This window comes from Poecilia mexicana, unplaced genomic scaffold, assembly GCF_051168715.1.
Source record: "Poecilia mexicana isolate PSO_F unplaced genomic scaffold, ASM5116871v1 scaffold_10, whole genome shotgun sequence".
In the NCBI taxonomy this organism is placed as follows: domain Eukaryota; kingdom Metazoa; phylum Chordata; class Actinopteri; order Cyprinodontiformes; family Poeciliidae; genus Poecilia; species Poecilia mexicana.
The window spans coordinates 13,295,948-13,314,459 of NW_028263379.1; the positions used below are offsets into that span (position 1 = coordinate 13,295,948).

General features: G+C 39.2%; 1 protein-coding gene across 6 annotated transcripts in view; it reads right to left on the minus strand.

Annotated features, from left to right (window-relative positions):
• Positions 1–18,512, minus strand: part of diaph2 (diaphanous-related formin 2) — a 440,846-nt gene that overhangs the window by 245,830 nt on the left and 176,504 nt on the right. For all 6 annotated transcript variants that reach the window (XM_088009428.1, XM_088009427.1, XM_088009429.1 and 3 more), the window contains one exon: positions 16,463–16,577. In XM_088009428.1, coding sequence (XP_087865554.1) covers positions 16,463–16,577 — 115 coding nt within the window. The remainder of the gene's footprint in view (positions 1–16,462; positions 16,578–18,512) is intronic.

The following is an 18,512-nucleotide window of genomic DNA, read 5'->3' on the forward strand; positions in this document are numbered from 1 at the left end:
AGGAGATCTAATTTTTAAAATAACTTCCTGTGAATTTTCTCAGTCATAAATTCAAAGTCAGTTTTGATTTTATACATTTTTTCTGATCAACTTTGAATTGAGACAGTGGATATTAGGGGAAAACAATAATCAATCAAAAAACAACTATCAATAAATAGTTCTAGCCATTATCGGATATTGCTAATGTCTTAATTCAATTACAAGTGTAATGTGTGAATATGAATCTGTTTATATAATGTCATCCCAGTAGTTTGATCTCATTCTGTTTTTAGACACGACTTTGCCATTTCTTAACTTCATAACTTAACTTCAATCGTACTAATAAGGATTTTTCTCTTTGATAATGTCTTTTTACCAGAGAAAGAAAGAAAACATCCTTACATGCGACTTCTAGCTCAGACGAGCAAGTGGCTGCTGTGAAACTGCTTAATAACTTTACTCCTCAGCTCTGATCTGCAACTGACTGCCCCAGACACCTTGAATTGTCGTGCTGCAACAAGCTATTCATGTTTTCTGCTGGGAATGTGTCACATTAATTGGAGCCTTATTATCTTAGTGCTGGAGGACACTGACATTCAAGGCAGAAAAACTCAGCACAAAAAAAAAAAAGCTACGTCTGTTGTTGGTTTGACAGCATGTTTTTCTTAATTGCGACCGACAGAGCAATAATACGGCATAGACGGCCTGTCAAGGCCAGTGTGCATGTGTCCACGTCAGCATTTCAGACACCAAAACATGTCAGAAAAGACAAAACTGTACACCGTCCATTTATTCATATTTGAACCATTGCATGAAATGTTTGCACAGAACCCATTTCCTAACCCTGTTCAGAACCATCCTTATGTGTATGATTAACACAGTACCATATAGAAGTCAGTAGACATTGAGAGTGAGGAAAACAGAAATCCATAAGTTGAGCCAGTAGAGTAAACAAGGAAGGCTCCATGTTGTCTCATGACAAGTGATTGAGTATGTACGCTTGTAACCTTCATCTTCACTTTCCCTCGTGTCACTCGTGAATAACAGACACCTTCAGTCACACAGCGCAATGTAAAGGCATTTTTACTGTTCACTGCACACTGAACTGTACTTACAGCTCATGCCGGTATGCTCATGCGCACAAACACCAGACAGGAGGGAAAACTCTTCAGTTATGACAGAGTGTTGAATATTTTAACGCATGTACCCAACAGTGCCAACAAGGACTTACAAATATATGCTTTAACGCTGGAGAATGCAAAGACAAAACCCCAAATTGGACGGTTTTCAGCTTCATCTGCCCTGATTGGCAGCAGTTTGAAATCAGAACTTTTTCTGATCTGTGAATGCATCATACGAATGTGCTAGCATGCCGTGATGACCGCGCCATTTTTGGTGTAGATTCTTGTTACCGACTGAAGAAGAATCAAAGCTTGCAATTTCAGAATCAGTGGGGTGTTTGAAATGAAGTCAGGGAAAAAGCAATCTATTTTCTTTTATATTTTGAGACATTTTAAGGTCATTCAAGTTGTGAGAGAGAGAGAGAGAGCAAGACTTTCAAAAGATCTGGATACTGAACCTAGATGAAAAAGGTTCTGTTATTAATGTCAGTAAAGTGCTTCAAAAATAAAGCCAGAGGAAGAACAGGAAAGCTAGACGTTATTTAGAAAGGAAAATATTTTATTCTATTATTATATTAATATTTTTTTCAGGCAGTGAAAGAGTGAGAGAGAGCAAGACTTTCAGCAGATAACAGGAAGCCTAAAATGAGTGCACTAAGGATCCTTTTTTATTTTAGCTGCTGTCTGACATGAAAACAGATCATTTGTCAGTGTTTGGAGCCTTTTAGAAATCTCTTAGCAATGTTAGCCGTTTTAACCAGGCTAACTGCTAGCATAAAATTCTAAAAAGTCCATATTTATTTTCTCTATGTTTTAAAAAAAAACCTGAAACCCCGTTTTTCAGTGACTGCTTCCTTATATGTGTGAACTCAAAGCTACAAGGCCAGAACCAATTCTTTCTCATATATCTTCCTACATCATTGTATTCAAAGAAAAACTGGCACCAACAGGTCAAAACTTTACAAAAAACAGACTTCAGCTACAATATTCTAAGTGCATATATAATTACAGTATGCATATGGGTAGTGATGAATGAGCTGTCAGAATGATCAGACTGAGAAAATGGTGCTTATTCTTTAGTCCACATCTGAATCATTAAACTGTAAACAACTCTGGTTCCTACTCCTACTTTTTAAGCTACTAAAGAGTCAAAAACAACCAGTAATGTGCCATTAGTGAAAACAGTGTGTTCAGAGCTTTTCCAGACAATGAAATGTCACCGGAGTCTGTTATAGCTTCCATGCTGGTATCAGCACCCACCTGTGTCTAAGTATGTATAAGAACACCCCGAGGGGAACTGCATTGGATTCTACAACATACCACCACGATTGTAGAACAATGGCACACTAGCTGCTCCGCTGTGGGGCCGTTGCTACTTTTCTAATAATCTACCCAGCATGTGTTTATCTTTGTTGGACCAGGTTGTGTGGAGGAGGCAGTCGGGGAAAAAAGGATGCAGACAGAATCCTGCCAGCCTGCGAGTGAAGAGCCCGCAAATCCAGAGGGACAGCTGGCTTTGTGTGCGAGCGTGTTCATGTGTGTATCTGTCTGAGAGACGGAGATGGCTGCAATACAGTTATGCCAACACGAGTTATGGTCTCACTTACACAGACACACACACAAAACATTTAATTGCCAAAACAAAAAAAAAGTCTCTCCCGAGCGTCATTGTGTCTAATGTGTTCAACGTTAATCTTACCCTTTGGGGACATTTGTTACTGTGTTAATTACACACCACCAGGAGCCCTAATTAACACACATACAAATATGTACACGCATCAGGACACACAATACGTACACAATTCACGTGCAAAATGGGCAGCACAGATTAAGTGAGACAGTCCAATATGGGAGAAGCGAAGCTAATGAAGCATTCACAGAGAGTCGGGTCATTCTGGACTTGCTTTGGGGTCAAACAGTATCCCACTCGCTTAATGAACAAACTCGGCACTCAGATGTGTGGAGAGACTCCTGGGCTGGAGTGGCCGGCGTGTCCTGCTCAGTCAACCAACACACCAGCGGCTCATCACATCCCTGCACAGGCATTTTCCTTTCACCGCTGTGACTGCGCTTGGAGAATATTAGAAGAGTGAGGCAAACTGCAATCCTGCAAACGCGCACAACAATTAACGTCAGAGAATTTTCCTGTGCCCTCGTTCCTGCCTGACATCAGTGCTCATTAAGGTCCGCTACTCAGTAAGTCATTAAAACACACAACAAAAGAAAGAAACAAAAGAAAAAGGCCTCAGGATCATTAACAACAACTGCAGGTATCTGTCTCTTCCGTTTTAACTTCGGGGAGTTTAAAAAGAGGAATTTTCTTTCCGCCTTTCTGGAAGGTGGACCACCAGCGTCAGGGGCAGAGTAATAGCCTACAAGGTGACCGATGTGCACCTGTCTTTCCTTTGCCTTCACTAAACAGCAGGGCATCTAATTACATTGCAGGGGCTTTCACACGTTCAATTATAGATACAGTTGTAGCAGATTTGTAACACAAAAATGCTGCTTCCTTGCAAAGAATGTGTCCCGGCTTACTCAGGATAGATAAGCTGGCGAAAATCTACAAGTTCAGGTCATTTCCTGGGCCGTATTGTAGGAACTAATCGCAATGGGAATGACTGTCCAGGTGAGTCTATGGTAAATCTAGGAACGTCCTGCTCTTTCTGGCACTCCCCTGAAACTCCAAGGTCGCTTTTTGGGTAAATAGGCGGCACTTTGTACGAGTAAGCAGCATCAAGACACCCCCGAATGTCTGGCACAGAAGATTCATGGATTCTTTAGACATGAATGAATGAATCAAAGCAACACTAAGGATGTGTGTTTGATGGGAGAATTACATTAAAGCATGATAAACAGCTGAAAAAATTATTTTGCATAATACCCCCATTCAATCTTTTTCTAATTCATTTTAGCAGCCACTGAGAAATGCATTTACTATTTGCTTCGTATTGGTTTAATGTTAACATCATGTTTAGTCGTATAGGTTGGACCAAAAAGGCATCAACAATGTATGTTGAATGATATGCTAATTACCAACATGCTAATTTGTCATGTGTCTCAGTGAGTCATTGAGCTGCTGTTTGTGGTGTGAAGATACTAATGATTGCTATGATGGTTAAATATTTAATGAGAAAAGATTATCCCCCCCTGACATTGACATAACATCTCAAGCCTGTGTGAAAAAGCTGAGAAACATTTCTAAGCAAATGCTGGATAAACCAGAGGTTGCACAGATGCTGAAACATCTTAGGGATTGTGACGCTTCATAATTTAGCCATCAAATCAGTCCCCCTCCACATTAAATGCAAGTAAGATATTTACAGGATATTTAAAGAAGAACATATTTTAAAACTCAAGTCTGAAGTGACTTGTAGAAAACTTCTTCACAAGCTTAACTCTCCATTTCAGTACAGCTCAATTTGATTAAAAAAATTGTAATATAAAACGGCACATTTTCTTTGCTTCAGATATAAAATATTTAATGAATTCCCCCACTTAGTGTAATTAAAATTAAAATCAAGCTGTATCAATCCTCGAAGGTTAATTTATCTTACACGGCGAGTCTGTGACGTCTTTCTATCCTGGGGATGCCTGTGGCCTCATGAAGGTTAATAAGCTGCTTTGCCTCAGTCGTAGCTTGGATTGGGATAGAGTGGAAAAGTTAAAAAGAGAGGCCAGGAGAGCAAAAGCACCTTAATGCAAATCCCCAAACTCAAACTAATCTTGTCAAGTCTTCAAAACCTCTGGTTTCTTATTTAAGCCGTTTCCAGGCTTGCGTGGACCTGTACTCTCTATGGAGCCAAACACTTATACACAAGTTCAACATCAGTCAGCCCTTCTATAGCAGAGAGCACCAGAGGTCAGGGGTCTGGGTATAATGCGGAGATGATGAAACACCTTCTGGAATACATTGTTCGGGTGTCTGCACGCCCACTCTGGATTTTAACGTTAACTGAGCCGGTGTTGCACTTTAATGCACTTGATTTGATGTTACATGCTGGGATATACCCGTATATGTTGTAAAAGCAAACGCTTAATTCCCATGACCCCGCTTCCGTCCTGAAGTGTTACTGATATACTTTCCTTTCACTTGTGTGTGTAGGTGGAGCAAAAGTGCAATAGCAGTGCAACCCCAGCCAAGTACACACAGTTTTACTATTTCTGATGGCTGACTGTAGTAGCACCGAAGCGTCATGCTGTGCAGAATTTATTCATGTTTCTGCATAGTTCCAACCATGTACATGTGTTTACTAAAACATGATAACGAGGGAAAAACAAGTTTGAAAAACATTTTTAAATGGGGAGATTCTGAATAGTTTCCCCCCCTGCTGCTACAACTCCAACTAAAATTCACAACCCGTCAACAGTTTAATCTCTATACGTTCATCCACTGTATCTATATCGCTTATATTCTTAAATTTACTGTACAACGTCCTAGGCTGTAGTGTTTTATCCTAATAAAGTGTTTAATAACAGAAAGTACCATATCTGGGCAATTAAGTTTAAAGCTTCAATTACAGCTACTCTACTGTGATTCTTCAGTTGTCTTTTGTTTGTTTTACTTGTAAAGCAAGGAATATTAGGCATGTTCTGATTACCAGTTGTAGTTGATCATAATGAAAAAAAAAACAGAACAGAATATATACAAAATTATTGTTTTTCACATGGGCAAATGAAAAATACTATTTCTTAACCTTTACAAGAGTGAACTCGCCAAAATACTAAAATATTTAAAAACTTATTCCAAGGTGATGATTGCATATTACCATAAAATAAAAGAGTTCTCTCTATAGCAACAGCAACACTTTTAAGCTAAATTCAATATGGACGAAAGCGATGTCCAGCTGTCACCAAGCTCATCTAGAGCCAAACTCCAGCAGTCTGGTTTTTGGACAATTCCCTTGGAGTGACATTGCTTCGTAGTGTTTTTTTTTTTTTTTTTTTTTTCATTTTGTTTTTTTCTGTTTTGGTTTAAGGCGACTGTGGAGCTCCACCTGTAATCAGACAGCTCTGTCTAACTTACTTCTCAAGCTCTCTCGTCTGCGCAGTAATTTACCTCGCAGTAGTGCGAGAGGTCTTGATTATTTATATTCACGGAGGCACCATCTTGAACACAAGGAATTCAGGTTGTTTACCCATCCTCCAAGTGCCATCACAGGTCCTCTCTTCCCCCTCCGTGCTGCTCTTTTTCTCTGCTCACTTCCTGCCCGGCTGTGGGAATGTCAACCCCCCCGGCCTATTTAAAGACCACAAACCAATTCCACCATGGAGGCTCAAAGACAAATTAAACTTAATGCCATGTAACCAACTCAGCCTGCAACTGTGCACTGTCAGGCACAGTGATGGCCAGCAGAGAAAAGGGGACTTGTGGGCACCTTTTTGATCAGTGTGCAAATCACGAGTCGACATGGAGTCAAATAAAAAGCGCTTCTGGAGATCGGCGTTAGACGACGGAACCAGCAGAGTTTCAGTTCGATCTTGCTTAAAGTGACATAAAAAATGCAGCATGTGGTTGATTTGTAATGGCTTGAAAAACAAATCTTCTGCACTCCTGTAAAAGAAAGAAGAGGACCAACTGCTTAAGTGAAACAATCGCGATCGACCCCATTTCTCTAAGATACATTTTCTTATGAAAACCATTTTAATACTTTAGGCAATTTTTATCAATACTAACTTTTTAAGAAATTAATAAACGAACAAAAGTGCCACAACACTCTAAAGTGACAAAACTTTTTAATTTCCTCCTTATAGCATTTAAAATGTCCAATGAAACGTAGCAAGCCATCCATGAAGAGAAAAGTGAGCCATTACACATCAAGCATTCCCTATAAAACTCTCCGCTCTTGTTCTCTTATTTCTGAGCTTGGATTAGATATGCACTCCATATTCTGCTGCCTGGAATCAGGGGGCTTATTTAATGAAGCTCCATTGGGGCTTTTTCATGCGAAAAGCTCCAGTGACAGTGTTGAAATTGTCCTCGTCTTAAAGGCAAGACCTATTGTTAATAAGCATCCCATCACTCAATTAGGCAGGCTCATATACACTGCCTGTGGATGACGCATAAAATGATGCACTACGAGGGCAAGCAAAGAGAAATGCTTGAAGGTAAACATTTTTTTGTTGAATATATTACGGTGGTATTACACTGATACAGATTCTTATTTATTAGGGCAATGGAAATGTATTATCTGAGACATAAAGTTGCATCAGTAAATGTCAGGGAATGTTAATAGAGGTAGAAGACAGCCAACATTGCTTATTATTAAAACTAGGCATAAATTTGAAGAAAGGGGAACTTTAGCATTGCAATTCAAACTAGATATTCATATATACTGTATAAACAGACACATAACCTCTTTTTAACCTCACTGTCTGACAAATAGGTCAGACTTTTTTATGATTTAGGTCAGTTAGAATTACCTAAAAGGATTTTTAAAAGTTGGATGCCAGAATAATAAGTTCCGTAAAATGCATTTCAACAGTAAGGGAAAGCCAAGATGAAGTCATAGTTTTGTAGGCTTCCAGACAGTTCACAACATTTAAAATACTTAAAATCAACCTTTCAGGAGGAAAGTTTATTCATTTTCTACCAGTATGCCTTGACAACACTATTCATTGTGGAACCTGCTGCTGACTGAAGTTATCAATTTTCAGAATCAGTCAGAGGTTAAAATAAACAAACAGGAAAGAAAAAGGTAATTTCTACAATATGTAGAGATATTCTGCTGTTTATTAAAGGTGAGTGAGAGAGAGAGAGAGAGAGAGAGAGAGAGAATTTCAGCAGAGGAAGTATAGAAGAGTACAGATGCTAAGTTTTCACTTTTGTGGTTCAACCTCTGTCATGAAGCATGCTGAATTTGGAGGAGTGATTGTGAGGATTTAATTAGTGATGAAGTTTCAGTAACATTAGAGCACTAATCCTAAAGTCTGACAACAACATGGTATTTAGAGGAAGCTAAAGTGCTTTTTTCAACCATGTTGATACCCACCATGTGTCAATAACATAACGTGTTATATCAGCCTCCACAAGATCTAATTTGTTGTTGCACATCAACCTGCATTGGTGCTTTTCAGGAAGTGATCCTCTGACACAGACCTTTCACTCATGGTTTCAGTTTTATACGTGTGGAGTTTTGCTAACTCTGTTGCTGATTTTGCCTAAACACAGCAGGGCTTCGATCAGAAACATGCTGGAAATCAGCGGAACTACAGGCTGTTATTGTATGGCGATACATTCTAGCAACAGAATGAATGTAGTGTACTGAACGTGAAGGCAGGAAATGGAACTGCTGTGTTTTTACCCACTTCAAAATAAGAGCATGAATATAAGCATCTAACTACTTGAATAATTCTTAACAGTTGATGAGCAAAACTAATCAATTTGACAGTCAAACTTTATTCAAATGAAAGATTACAAAAGAACCAAGTAGTTAATTTAAGTAAAGCTAAGTGCGCTACATTTTTCAAAGTTAGCAAAACGCTAAAGTGCTAAATGAAAAATGTGCTCTGCTATTACAGTATTAGCAGATTAGTGGAAATGTGGTCGCCACTGGGATCTATATTTGAAGGAAGACACACAGAAAACTAACCACGCTAATCACGGCATACCACACTGAAGAATGTTTAAAATGTCAACAATGTTACCATTTTCAGTCTTTTTAGCACACAGTGTTTTACAGCAAAAGGATGGAAAAAAATACATTGTCAATGTGGTTCCTGTATTCTTATTTATCATGAATCAGAATCGCTTCCAACAGCTATAAGAATGTCAAATTGTTTTTTTTTTTTATAAAAATGACTGTAAATGGGTAAAAAGTAAAGACAAAATGTAATCTTAGCAGTACCTTAGCTCATAAGAGGACTAAAACAATTACAGAAATATTAAAGAGAAACTGGCACGTCTCCATTGTCTGCTTTGCAAAGCCAAAGGGAGCAGACATTAAGTATCAAAACAAAATATTTAGTTTCACAGGCAATATTTATTTTTTTAAGAGACAGATTTCATGAATATTGCACCGTACCTGAAGAGACATAAAAGTTAGCAGGGTGTAGTGTTGGGAGGCTGAAAGCGGCAGGTATCAAAGACAGCTAATATTCAGAGGGCTAAAGTTAAAGTGCACCGCGATAGCCGGAATGGCTCTCATCTGAGAAGAGAAGATTAAAATCAGTGGGACATCGCAGCGAAGCAATATGAAGTGGGAAAGAGAGGAAATTTCTCTCCAACATACACTCCCTCATTCTCACACAGATGGGCGCCCACACACACATAATATAACCTCCTACAATAAACTAATTACTCGTCGTTAATATTTAAGAGCCTAATTTCCATTCATATGTAATATATTAAAAACGTGCAGGGATAAGCAAAGAAAAGGGCTGACCCTGAGATATTCACAGCAAGCTAACTGCTCCAAACAGAGAGAGATGAACATCGGAGTGTTTTCTGTTTTATTGAGACAAATGTCTCCTGCCTGCACTAGCAATTAATGGCCTCCCTTTTAAAATGTGGAAAATGGTACAATTTGAGGCCTTCCCTTTTTTTCAAATTGGATAATAGCCTCTTTGCCTTGTTTTAGGCAGTAATGGACTTTAAATGCAGAATGTGTGACTCGCTGCTTTAGAGACGAAGAAAGGTTATCGGATTTATTTAGTAAAATGTAGCATCTCTTTTTTCAGGCATTGAAGACAGATTGTGAAGAGGTTAAAAGGTAAAATTCAGAGCATTTAGGCGAGACCAAAACTGATAAACAATAACAACAAGAGGGGGAGTCCTTCCCCGAGGCTGGCCTCTAATCCAAACTCTTAAAAGCAATATGGCTGCCCACCCAGGGTGTCATGAAAAGGGATACTTCAATTGTGAACCCGCCTTGAGTCAATATCATCTTTAATTTTCTGCATATCTTCTTTAGTCATGCTGTAGATTAGCAGAAATATTTTTCACATAGCCAAAACTTTACTTTTAGGCTGCGGTAAATATGACAATAGATCTAAAAACTGGAGAAATAGTTTAGCATCGACTTTGCTGAAAGTATGGATGTGTACAATTTTAAATTGTAAGCAATACTTTTTTGGTTGGTTTTATATAAAATCATCATTTATTTAGTTTATACTTTGTCATAAAATATATGATATAATATTTTTTACTTGATGTCTTTTCTCCGGCTACTAATGCAGATTAGTATTACTTTAGCGATTTATGTATTTATTTATATAAGCAGTCCCCTCCAGGTCACAATTAAAGCTAAAGCCATCACTAAGTAGAGGGGCCCTTTCTCAATTAACACAATCAATAATAAACAGCCTTATTCTACTGGGAGAACATGGCAGGCCATCAAGTCTAACTCCCAAACATGTTGACAAAATAAAATACTTAAAGCTCATTAACATACACAGGCGCTAAAGCAAGGCAGACAATCCCAGAGTGGATTGCACTGTCTCTTGAGTTAAGCTTAAACTCATTAAACTGAGACCCCTATTAATCTGCAGCTAAAAAGACAGAGCTTCAATAAAAGTAGTTTTTCAAGAGCGACGAGCTTCTCAAAACATTTTTTTTTTTTCCACCAAGACATGTTGTCGATGAATTAATAAAGCTTAATGGGATTAAAATATTCTGAGAAGCATTCATCTGTGCAACAGTTTGCTTCATTTCTCACTGTTTTTGTGGACCGAACGGGCGCTTCGGGGACCAAGCCGCACATTCTGCTGGTTAGCATCAGCTTTCCCTGACTGAGAGGTGGCAGGGAGTCATGTGAGGTGGCCGACCACGCAAGAGTGTGTTTGATCCAGCGACCAGGTCAGCCCTGATGTTAACAGAGTTATTAGGCGACCTATTAGGGAGAGTCAGGGAGGCGGCTAAACCCCCCACTGATTCCATCATTACTGCCGTTGTTGCAGGGTCATTACCACCCTGCTGCTGGGGCTTTGTAGCAGGGATTGAGAATCTGCTGGTGTCTTCACCACACCGGCTCAGTGGGGAGACTTAGAGTGTGGGGGTTGAGTTGTGGGAACAATGATAAAGGAAAACGGGAGTCGAAGTGAGCAAAACTACTGAAGGATTTGATCATATCCCTTGGTGTGAAGGGGAGGATGATTGCGCAGCCATCACTTAAAGTAAGGCTTTAGCCAAGTTACATTTTCAGAGATGACCTTTAGAGCAGCAACACAGTGGGGTGAGGGAAAGCACGGTGTTGAGGTAAAATCTACAACAAAAAAGCAAGAACAAAGTAGAAACGATTTTTAGAGTTGTAGCAATCAACATGTTTGCTTTTTGTTACAGATTTTCGGTTTTTGGTGTGATCTGACCTGGTGATTCACATTTTAGACTATTACTGTTTCATTTTCTAACAGTCATAACACATAAAAGCAAAACATATTCAATGGTAGAGCAAGTAGTGTGAATTGCAGGACTATCCAAATTTATTTGCAGTATTTGCTACTGATATTTATCTGATTTTTATTAAACTCAAAAAAGCATTTTATAGTTCTGTAAAGAATTATGTACCAGGACTAAGACCACATCCAGACAAAGGCTGAACGACTCAAATTAGTAAATGTTAGGATGTGTGACATGATCAAGGCAATCTTCTAAAGAGACTGGGACCACAAACTCGATTAATGAGAGATTAAACAGTTAAGGAATGGTTCATTTCCATTTGCCGGGGATTGTTTCATCCACTGGACCTTACAGGGGTTAACACTATATGCTTAAAAACTGGTGTGATGATGCCACAGAGCGCGGAAACTCCAGTAGCACACACCATGATCACACAATCCAAAGATCAGGTACATGGAGTAAGGCTCAGAGACGAGAGGAATCTTTGTTTTTTTGTTTGTTTTGTTTTGATGCACCAAATAAATATAAAGAAATAGAGATTTTTTTTAAAAACATTTAGAGCTGATCAAGGGACATATTAACCTTTTCCCATCTGTTTTCAAATAAATATTACATATACTAAGATTTTACACAAAAAATGATAATTATTTTTATTAAAACAAGTAGAAATGTTACAAATTAAAATACTTGCTGAAACAATTAAACATTTTTCAGGTTTACGTTCACAAATCCAGAGTGAGTGTGTACAGAGAGATGCAGCTTGGTTTGCAGCTTTATTTGCCGTCAAGTCCTCCTCCCTCCTGTCCTTGTTATTTGTGCTGAGAAGCCCAGAAATCACCATCACAAAGTGGCACATGCCCTTTGTCCATCAGCAATTGATGTGGGCAATGGAGGAAACATTTTGGAGGAGCGGGTGTGTGAAGTTTGCCAACATCAATCTTGTTTCAAATTGAACCGCAAAGTTACAGCTGAATGGATTGGCTTTCAAATGCAGGAGGCCATGGCTACACGGGATTCAATCCCAGAGTGAATCTGATTTGATCCCGTGAGCCATACAAAGGCACAACCCACTGATTGATAAAGCGAAGTGAGGGGAGATGAGTGAAAGGAGTAAAAAGAGACCCAAGTCAATGCGGGAGGGTGGAGTGAGCGACGGAGAGGATGGTGCGCGGAGAAAAGGAGGAAAACGGATGAGAAAGCAAAAAAAAAAAAAAAAAAGGAGAAGTCTGTGAAAGGAGAATAAAATAACACTTAGCAAGACCAGGTAGTTCTACAGAGCCCATTTAATGGCTTACACACAAATTGTAAAGATGTGAAAAAGCGTGGCACTGACAGAGGGAAAATGGAGATGTCTGTCTACGATAACAGATTTTTTTTTTATCTCTGTGTGTGGGTGATAACAATTTTATGATCACAAAGCACAGAGTCGCACCGGAGGTACGTCTAACCTTGACATCAGCCGCTGAGGCGTTCCTTCGACACATTTTAAAAGTTTCGCAAATATTTTTTGCTCACAGAAAAAGGGCTTTTTTTGTTAGTTACCATAGAAAAATTAAATGAAGCATTTTGTGCTTAAACAGGGCTGATGTTACAGTTTACAGTTAAAAAGAATAGACATACTTTAGATTTGCAGTAAAATATGAAATTTCTTCATAGCTCTGACTTTTTTTCCCCCCCCAATAAATATTCAGAAATTACTCGTATGTGTACTCTTATTATTGTTTTATTATTTTTAGTTTTGTATGAATCTGAATTCTCCCACTTACTGTAACTTACTGAACCTCTGAATTTTGGGCAATTTCGATTTCAATTCTAAATTCGTCTTTTATTGGAATTTTCTGTTATAGACCAGCAAAGTGGAGCGTGTGAAATTGTGCATTTCTTAAAATGTCAGTGTCATATTTTTTTACACAGGTACCCTGGACACTCAAAAACACAAGTGCACATATACACATATTAAGAAGCTTAACAGCAAATTAGACTGTTTGGCATTTATTCACAAATCTTATGAGTCCAGAAAAGGTCCAAACGAGCCGCGGGAGGCAGCACTTTGGAAAACAACCAACAAACGAGCGCAAGCGCCGATAACGGTCGCTGCTTTAAGCTGCTGTTCTGCCAGCTTTTACAGCATTTTCCCACAGAATTACCATCACGATTACACCAAGCACATGTAGCATGGGTATCAACAGAAAATGTTAAAGTTATTGATAGCTAGAGAGCGTCATCCATCACACTAAAGCCATCGATTTCTGTTTGTCAGCCCGCTCGACTCGGCTACCCGAATATCTTAAAGAAGCATTGGCAGCATATTTCCACAGCGTCAGAGTCCCAAAGACGGACACGCTAAAGAAATAAATAAGTGCGCCACTCCTAGAAGACTGAAGCGAAGCCCGAAATCCCTCTTGATTATCATTTCTTTTCTTGGTAAAACTCATTAAACAGCAAGACCTATAAAAGCAGCAGGGGAGATGACAGTCTTGCATTCTCAGTTGTTTTAGAGGCTTCTGAGCGCAATAAGCGTCTGAAAATTGGGGGCTGTTAAAGCGATTCTTTTTTTTTTCTTCTTTTTATTAGTTTCTGTCACTGCCAAAGTGTTGCTTTTCAACAATGCCAGTAACAAGCACGAATCCCAAGGAGGGCGGAGATAACAGAAGCCTTTTTTGCTGCATTTTCTGAGGGCAGCTCTGTAGGGAAGGCATTTACACCTGCTTGCCTCATCTTTCACAATACACTAGGCCCCCAAAGTGTGCTTTACTTATAAATATCCACATCTTCCTGGTGTGTCGTTATTATAAAACTAAATCCTCAGGAGGTAATTCTGAATGGTTTGGTCTTACCAGCTAAATGCCTAAACACATTTTTACCTTCACCAGTTTCAATTGAGAGTTAAAGAAAGACTCCATGCAAACAGTTATGATAACTACCCAGGAGATTTGTTGACAAAACCAACCATAAGTTCAATGCATTTGACTATTCAGCATGAATCATGAAACGCACAGGAGGAAAACAAATGAACTACTCCCTCATTTTAGGTAAACCCGTCTTAGCAGGCTTTCAGAGCGGCACTAGCTACATCAAAGCCCGTCTCGCTGACTTTCAACTCCACAACTCCACTGACGGGGTGATGAGGAGGGAGGGTGTCGGGGTGTTCAAACATTAAACAGCATTTTTCATTCATGAGAAAATCATGTTCTGTTTCAACAATAGAGGGAAAAAGGGCTGATTCAGTCAAGTCGCTGCAGGGGTAATTGATAGGGATCCAGCGGAGGTAACTCCCAGGGGAAATGCTGGATCATGAATTCCTACCATGCCAGCGGGAACACGGACGATCTATTGAGGCTTTTTTTTTTTTTTTTCCACAAACCCCAGTGGGCAAGAAAGTGAAGTTAATAAAGAATATAAAAGGGCATCTGAAGCTGAAGTACAGCCATGTGTTGCAGAACTACAAATATTTCGCTGGCTTTTGAATTCAGAGCCTATCTGAAAAGATTATCTCAGATGTAAAGTAAATACCTGAAACACAACCTCGGTAAATGCAAAGTGTAGTTTTTAAATAATAAGTTCATTTAGGGGGGGAAGGTACCCATGTCGACACGGCCCTATGCAACTTTCCTCCAAACCACAATATTCATTAAAGTGAGTTTTTCATCAGGCAGATTCTGATCTCATTCCAGACTCACAGAAGTCAATCAGAACCTGACAACAACATGAAATAGGCTAAAAAATAACCTAAATAAGAGATAAAAAAAAATGAATATCTTTGGTGTTAAGTTAATGTGTCTATTTAATAATTTAGAGGCAAAAAATGTTTTTTGAACTGAAAATGTTCCTTATTTTTTAAATGCCGTACATAGCTTTTGATGACAATGTAATTATTACAAACTATGGAATTCAATTGATTAAAAGTTTTAATAGAATCCCACCACTAATATCTATATCTGCATAGAGAAAAACGGAGAGACGCATAAACATCTCATAGATATGTTTTTGGTGCGTTTCTGTGAAGAGTATGAAATGTATGACTGCCAGGCCCCGTTCCTGCTCCCACTTCATTAGGCATTGCAACAACTGTTCTTTCCAAGCCACATCCTCTTTCCATCTGTATCACTCTGGAAAATCACCTTGCGGCAGCCCAGGGAAAATTGCTGCTCATTTCACAGTAGCAAAAAAAGGAAATGAGTCTAGTTTGTGGACCTGGAGGCTGTGAAAGAGGCAGAGCAAGAAACTGCTGGCAGGCTGACTGGTGTCCAAACAAACGCTGGGCATAAGAAAAAACTTGCAGGATGCTGTATAGTTATGTCCACACACGCTGACAGAGCTCAGATTTGACTCTTCTGCGCTTGACAGGGTTGACTTTTCCCCTCCCACTGCTGCTAGAATTAGAGGGGTGTACATACTGTCAAAGCAGTGGAAAACAATCAAATTGTCATGGGGGGATACATCAAGTGCTCTCAAACACCCTCTTCTACTATAAAAAAAAACAAAGAAAAGCTCTGCACTGCAACTCTTATCCATAAGCAAGTTGGGTTCCTCGTTGTGTATCTGAGAAACAAACTGGCTGCGACAAGTAAACTCCCAGAGCTTCCTTCAAAGCCTCACATCCACCCTGATAGAAGATTGGCCTACTGGGCTGGAAAAAGGCAAGAGGCAAACCAAGCATAGCTGCCACGTGCAAAAGTTCAAGATTGTGCTCAAAACAAAAGGATGAAAAAAAAAACAGATCTGCAACAGCTCAATGGACACAAAAAAATCTAATGCAACACGGAGCTCAGTGATGATTTATGCTTTCTTTTAAGGAAAACCAGGCTAAATGGGATGTCTGACACAAACAAAAACATTTAAACTCAAAGCATGCAGTGAAGATATAAGAAATAAACGCTTTGATTTAGAATAATTAACATCTAAGTGGGGAAAAAATGTGTTGCCACAAGATCAAAGTATACCTTGGCAACCATCGCCTCAGAGGCCAAATGAAGCATGCGTGAGAAGATTAATTAAGGGCGCGGTGGAGAGAGATGACACCTCTTACCTTTACTCTGTGAGGAGAAGCACAGGGAGAGCTGAGCAAATAGGTCAGGGTTTTCAAACTTCTCTTCTTTGACTTTGATCCAGAAGCAATTCTCTGCCATTTCCTGAGGCACTATCTGCAATGACACAAGGATTCCATTATCGCCACAATCAGAAACCGTCATTCCATCAAGCTGCCACTCAAACTTCTTCTAGCTGGAAGATAGAAGAGGTTTTGTGAGTCTTTTCCTGTGTGTGGATACGCGCGTGACCTTGGGTGGCATGTTGAGCATCTGAGTGGCAAACGGGACTTACAAAAGAAAAAAGCAAACATGAAAATGTGAGGCTTGAAATTGTGAATTATTCGACGATGGTGAAGATAACGATCTTTCAACACTGTCGGGGTGAGCACAGACATGAAAGCTTCTCATTTTTTTTCCATCAGAGACTTGGACGAGAGAAACATTTCTAAAAGTAACCAACCACACAGAGACAATACCTCATCAGCAGAATGGACCCCTGGTATTTGTGGGGCCTAGGGACCACAGCCACCTGAAAGCAGCTAAAATTCACAAATACTTCAGACCCTCTCTAAAAAGTTTTAGAAATCCATATTCTAATATTTCAAATACCAGAAATACTTTTATCTGCTATATTTTTCACAGCAGAAACTGTTTTCGCACTATCGCAGAAGCTAGCATCCACAGTCTTCCTTATGTCTGATGTTGGAGGTACAGCCAATTATTATGAAGGAAAATCAATTGTGCTTCTGGATTCTCTGCAAAAAGCAACCAATAGCATGTTCAAAGAAATTTATTTGTCTTTTAAACTGCAAAGAGCAATCTATGTTCTTTTGTTGTTGTTTTTTCTACTATCTAATAGAATTACAAACAAACTAGATGCAGTTCAAAATGTTATATTTTGCTTATGTTTCATGCATGGTCAGGCCAAAACGCCCACATCGGTACTCACATTGTCAAAATGATGCGATGAAAATCACGTAATTTTGTTCACAGCCTCTTGACGCCTCTGGTGAACTTTTGCCTCCCTCTGTATGCAAAGGTAAACTAATGTGAATCCAGAAAAGCGTTTGGGCAGCGACTGGAATGTGTGTTGGGTGAACTGGTGATCAAAACAGGCAGCGGTCATCTGAACGTAGATGAAGTGCATCTTGTCATTCATCTGGTGCATCTGTTAGACCAAAACACTGAACTCCTCATGCTCGGTTCTGGTCCAATGCAGCCAAAGGACGCCTCTCTGATGCCTTCTGCTCATTTTTTTGAGCTTCCAGTAACATGGAAAACAAAATGAAATGTTGCAGCTCGCCGGTCATTAGTTCCTCATCCGAAGAACTTGTGAACTAGTTCTCCTCCCTGCCATGATCTCTGAGTTTACTGCAGGCCTCTGTTGTAGACCACAGCTAGAGACGCCAAAACATCATGATGTAAACTGCAGGCCAACTTTTAACAACTTTGCACAAAATATTTAATTGTAATCAATATTTCTGGCCCTCCCAGTTTCAATTTTATTGCCCACTGTCCTACATAGATTCCCTTTTACTTATGGGACTGACTCTGGCATTTAAGGGGTTTAACATTCAGAATGTGTGCCACGCATGGTGAGAAGTGAAGTTTTATTCATTAAAGAAAGGCAATTGTTGATCTTTAAAAGAGCATGTATTGTGTTCAAGGGACGCTGAAAGAGAACCTTATTAATACTTGACCAGAACAAAATTTAATTGATCTGGTTCAATTTCGCGTTGATTTTTTAAATGCTCTTAAAAAAAAACGACATTACTAAATTTTAGGGGTTTAAAATTTCTGAAAATTGTTGGCAATCATAAAAAGAAATTGAATTTTTGATTCATATTATTCCTACTGCAAACTTTAAGAGAGCATTTTTTTTTGTTTCCGAGTGACTCAGGTTGAGAACAAATCATTAAAGGGACCTCTAAGGGCAAAAGATAAATACCCCCAGTAAGTTACAGTTATTACCACCTAATAATACATGTGACACTACTCCTTTTCTACTACACATTCTGTTGCGAGCTCCAGAAATATTTCTATTTGTAG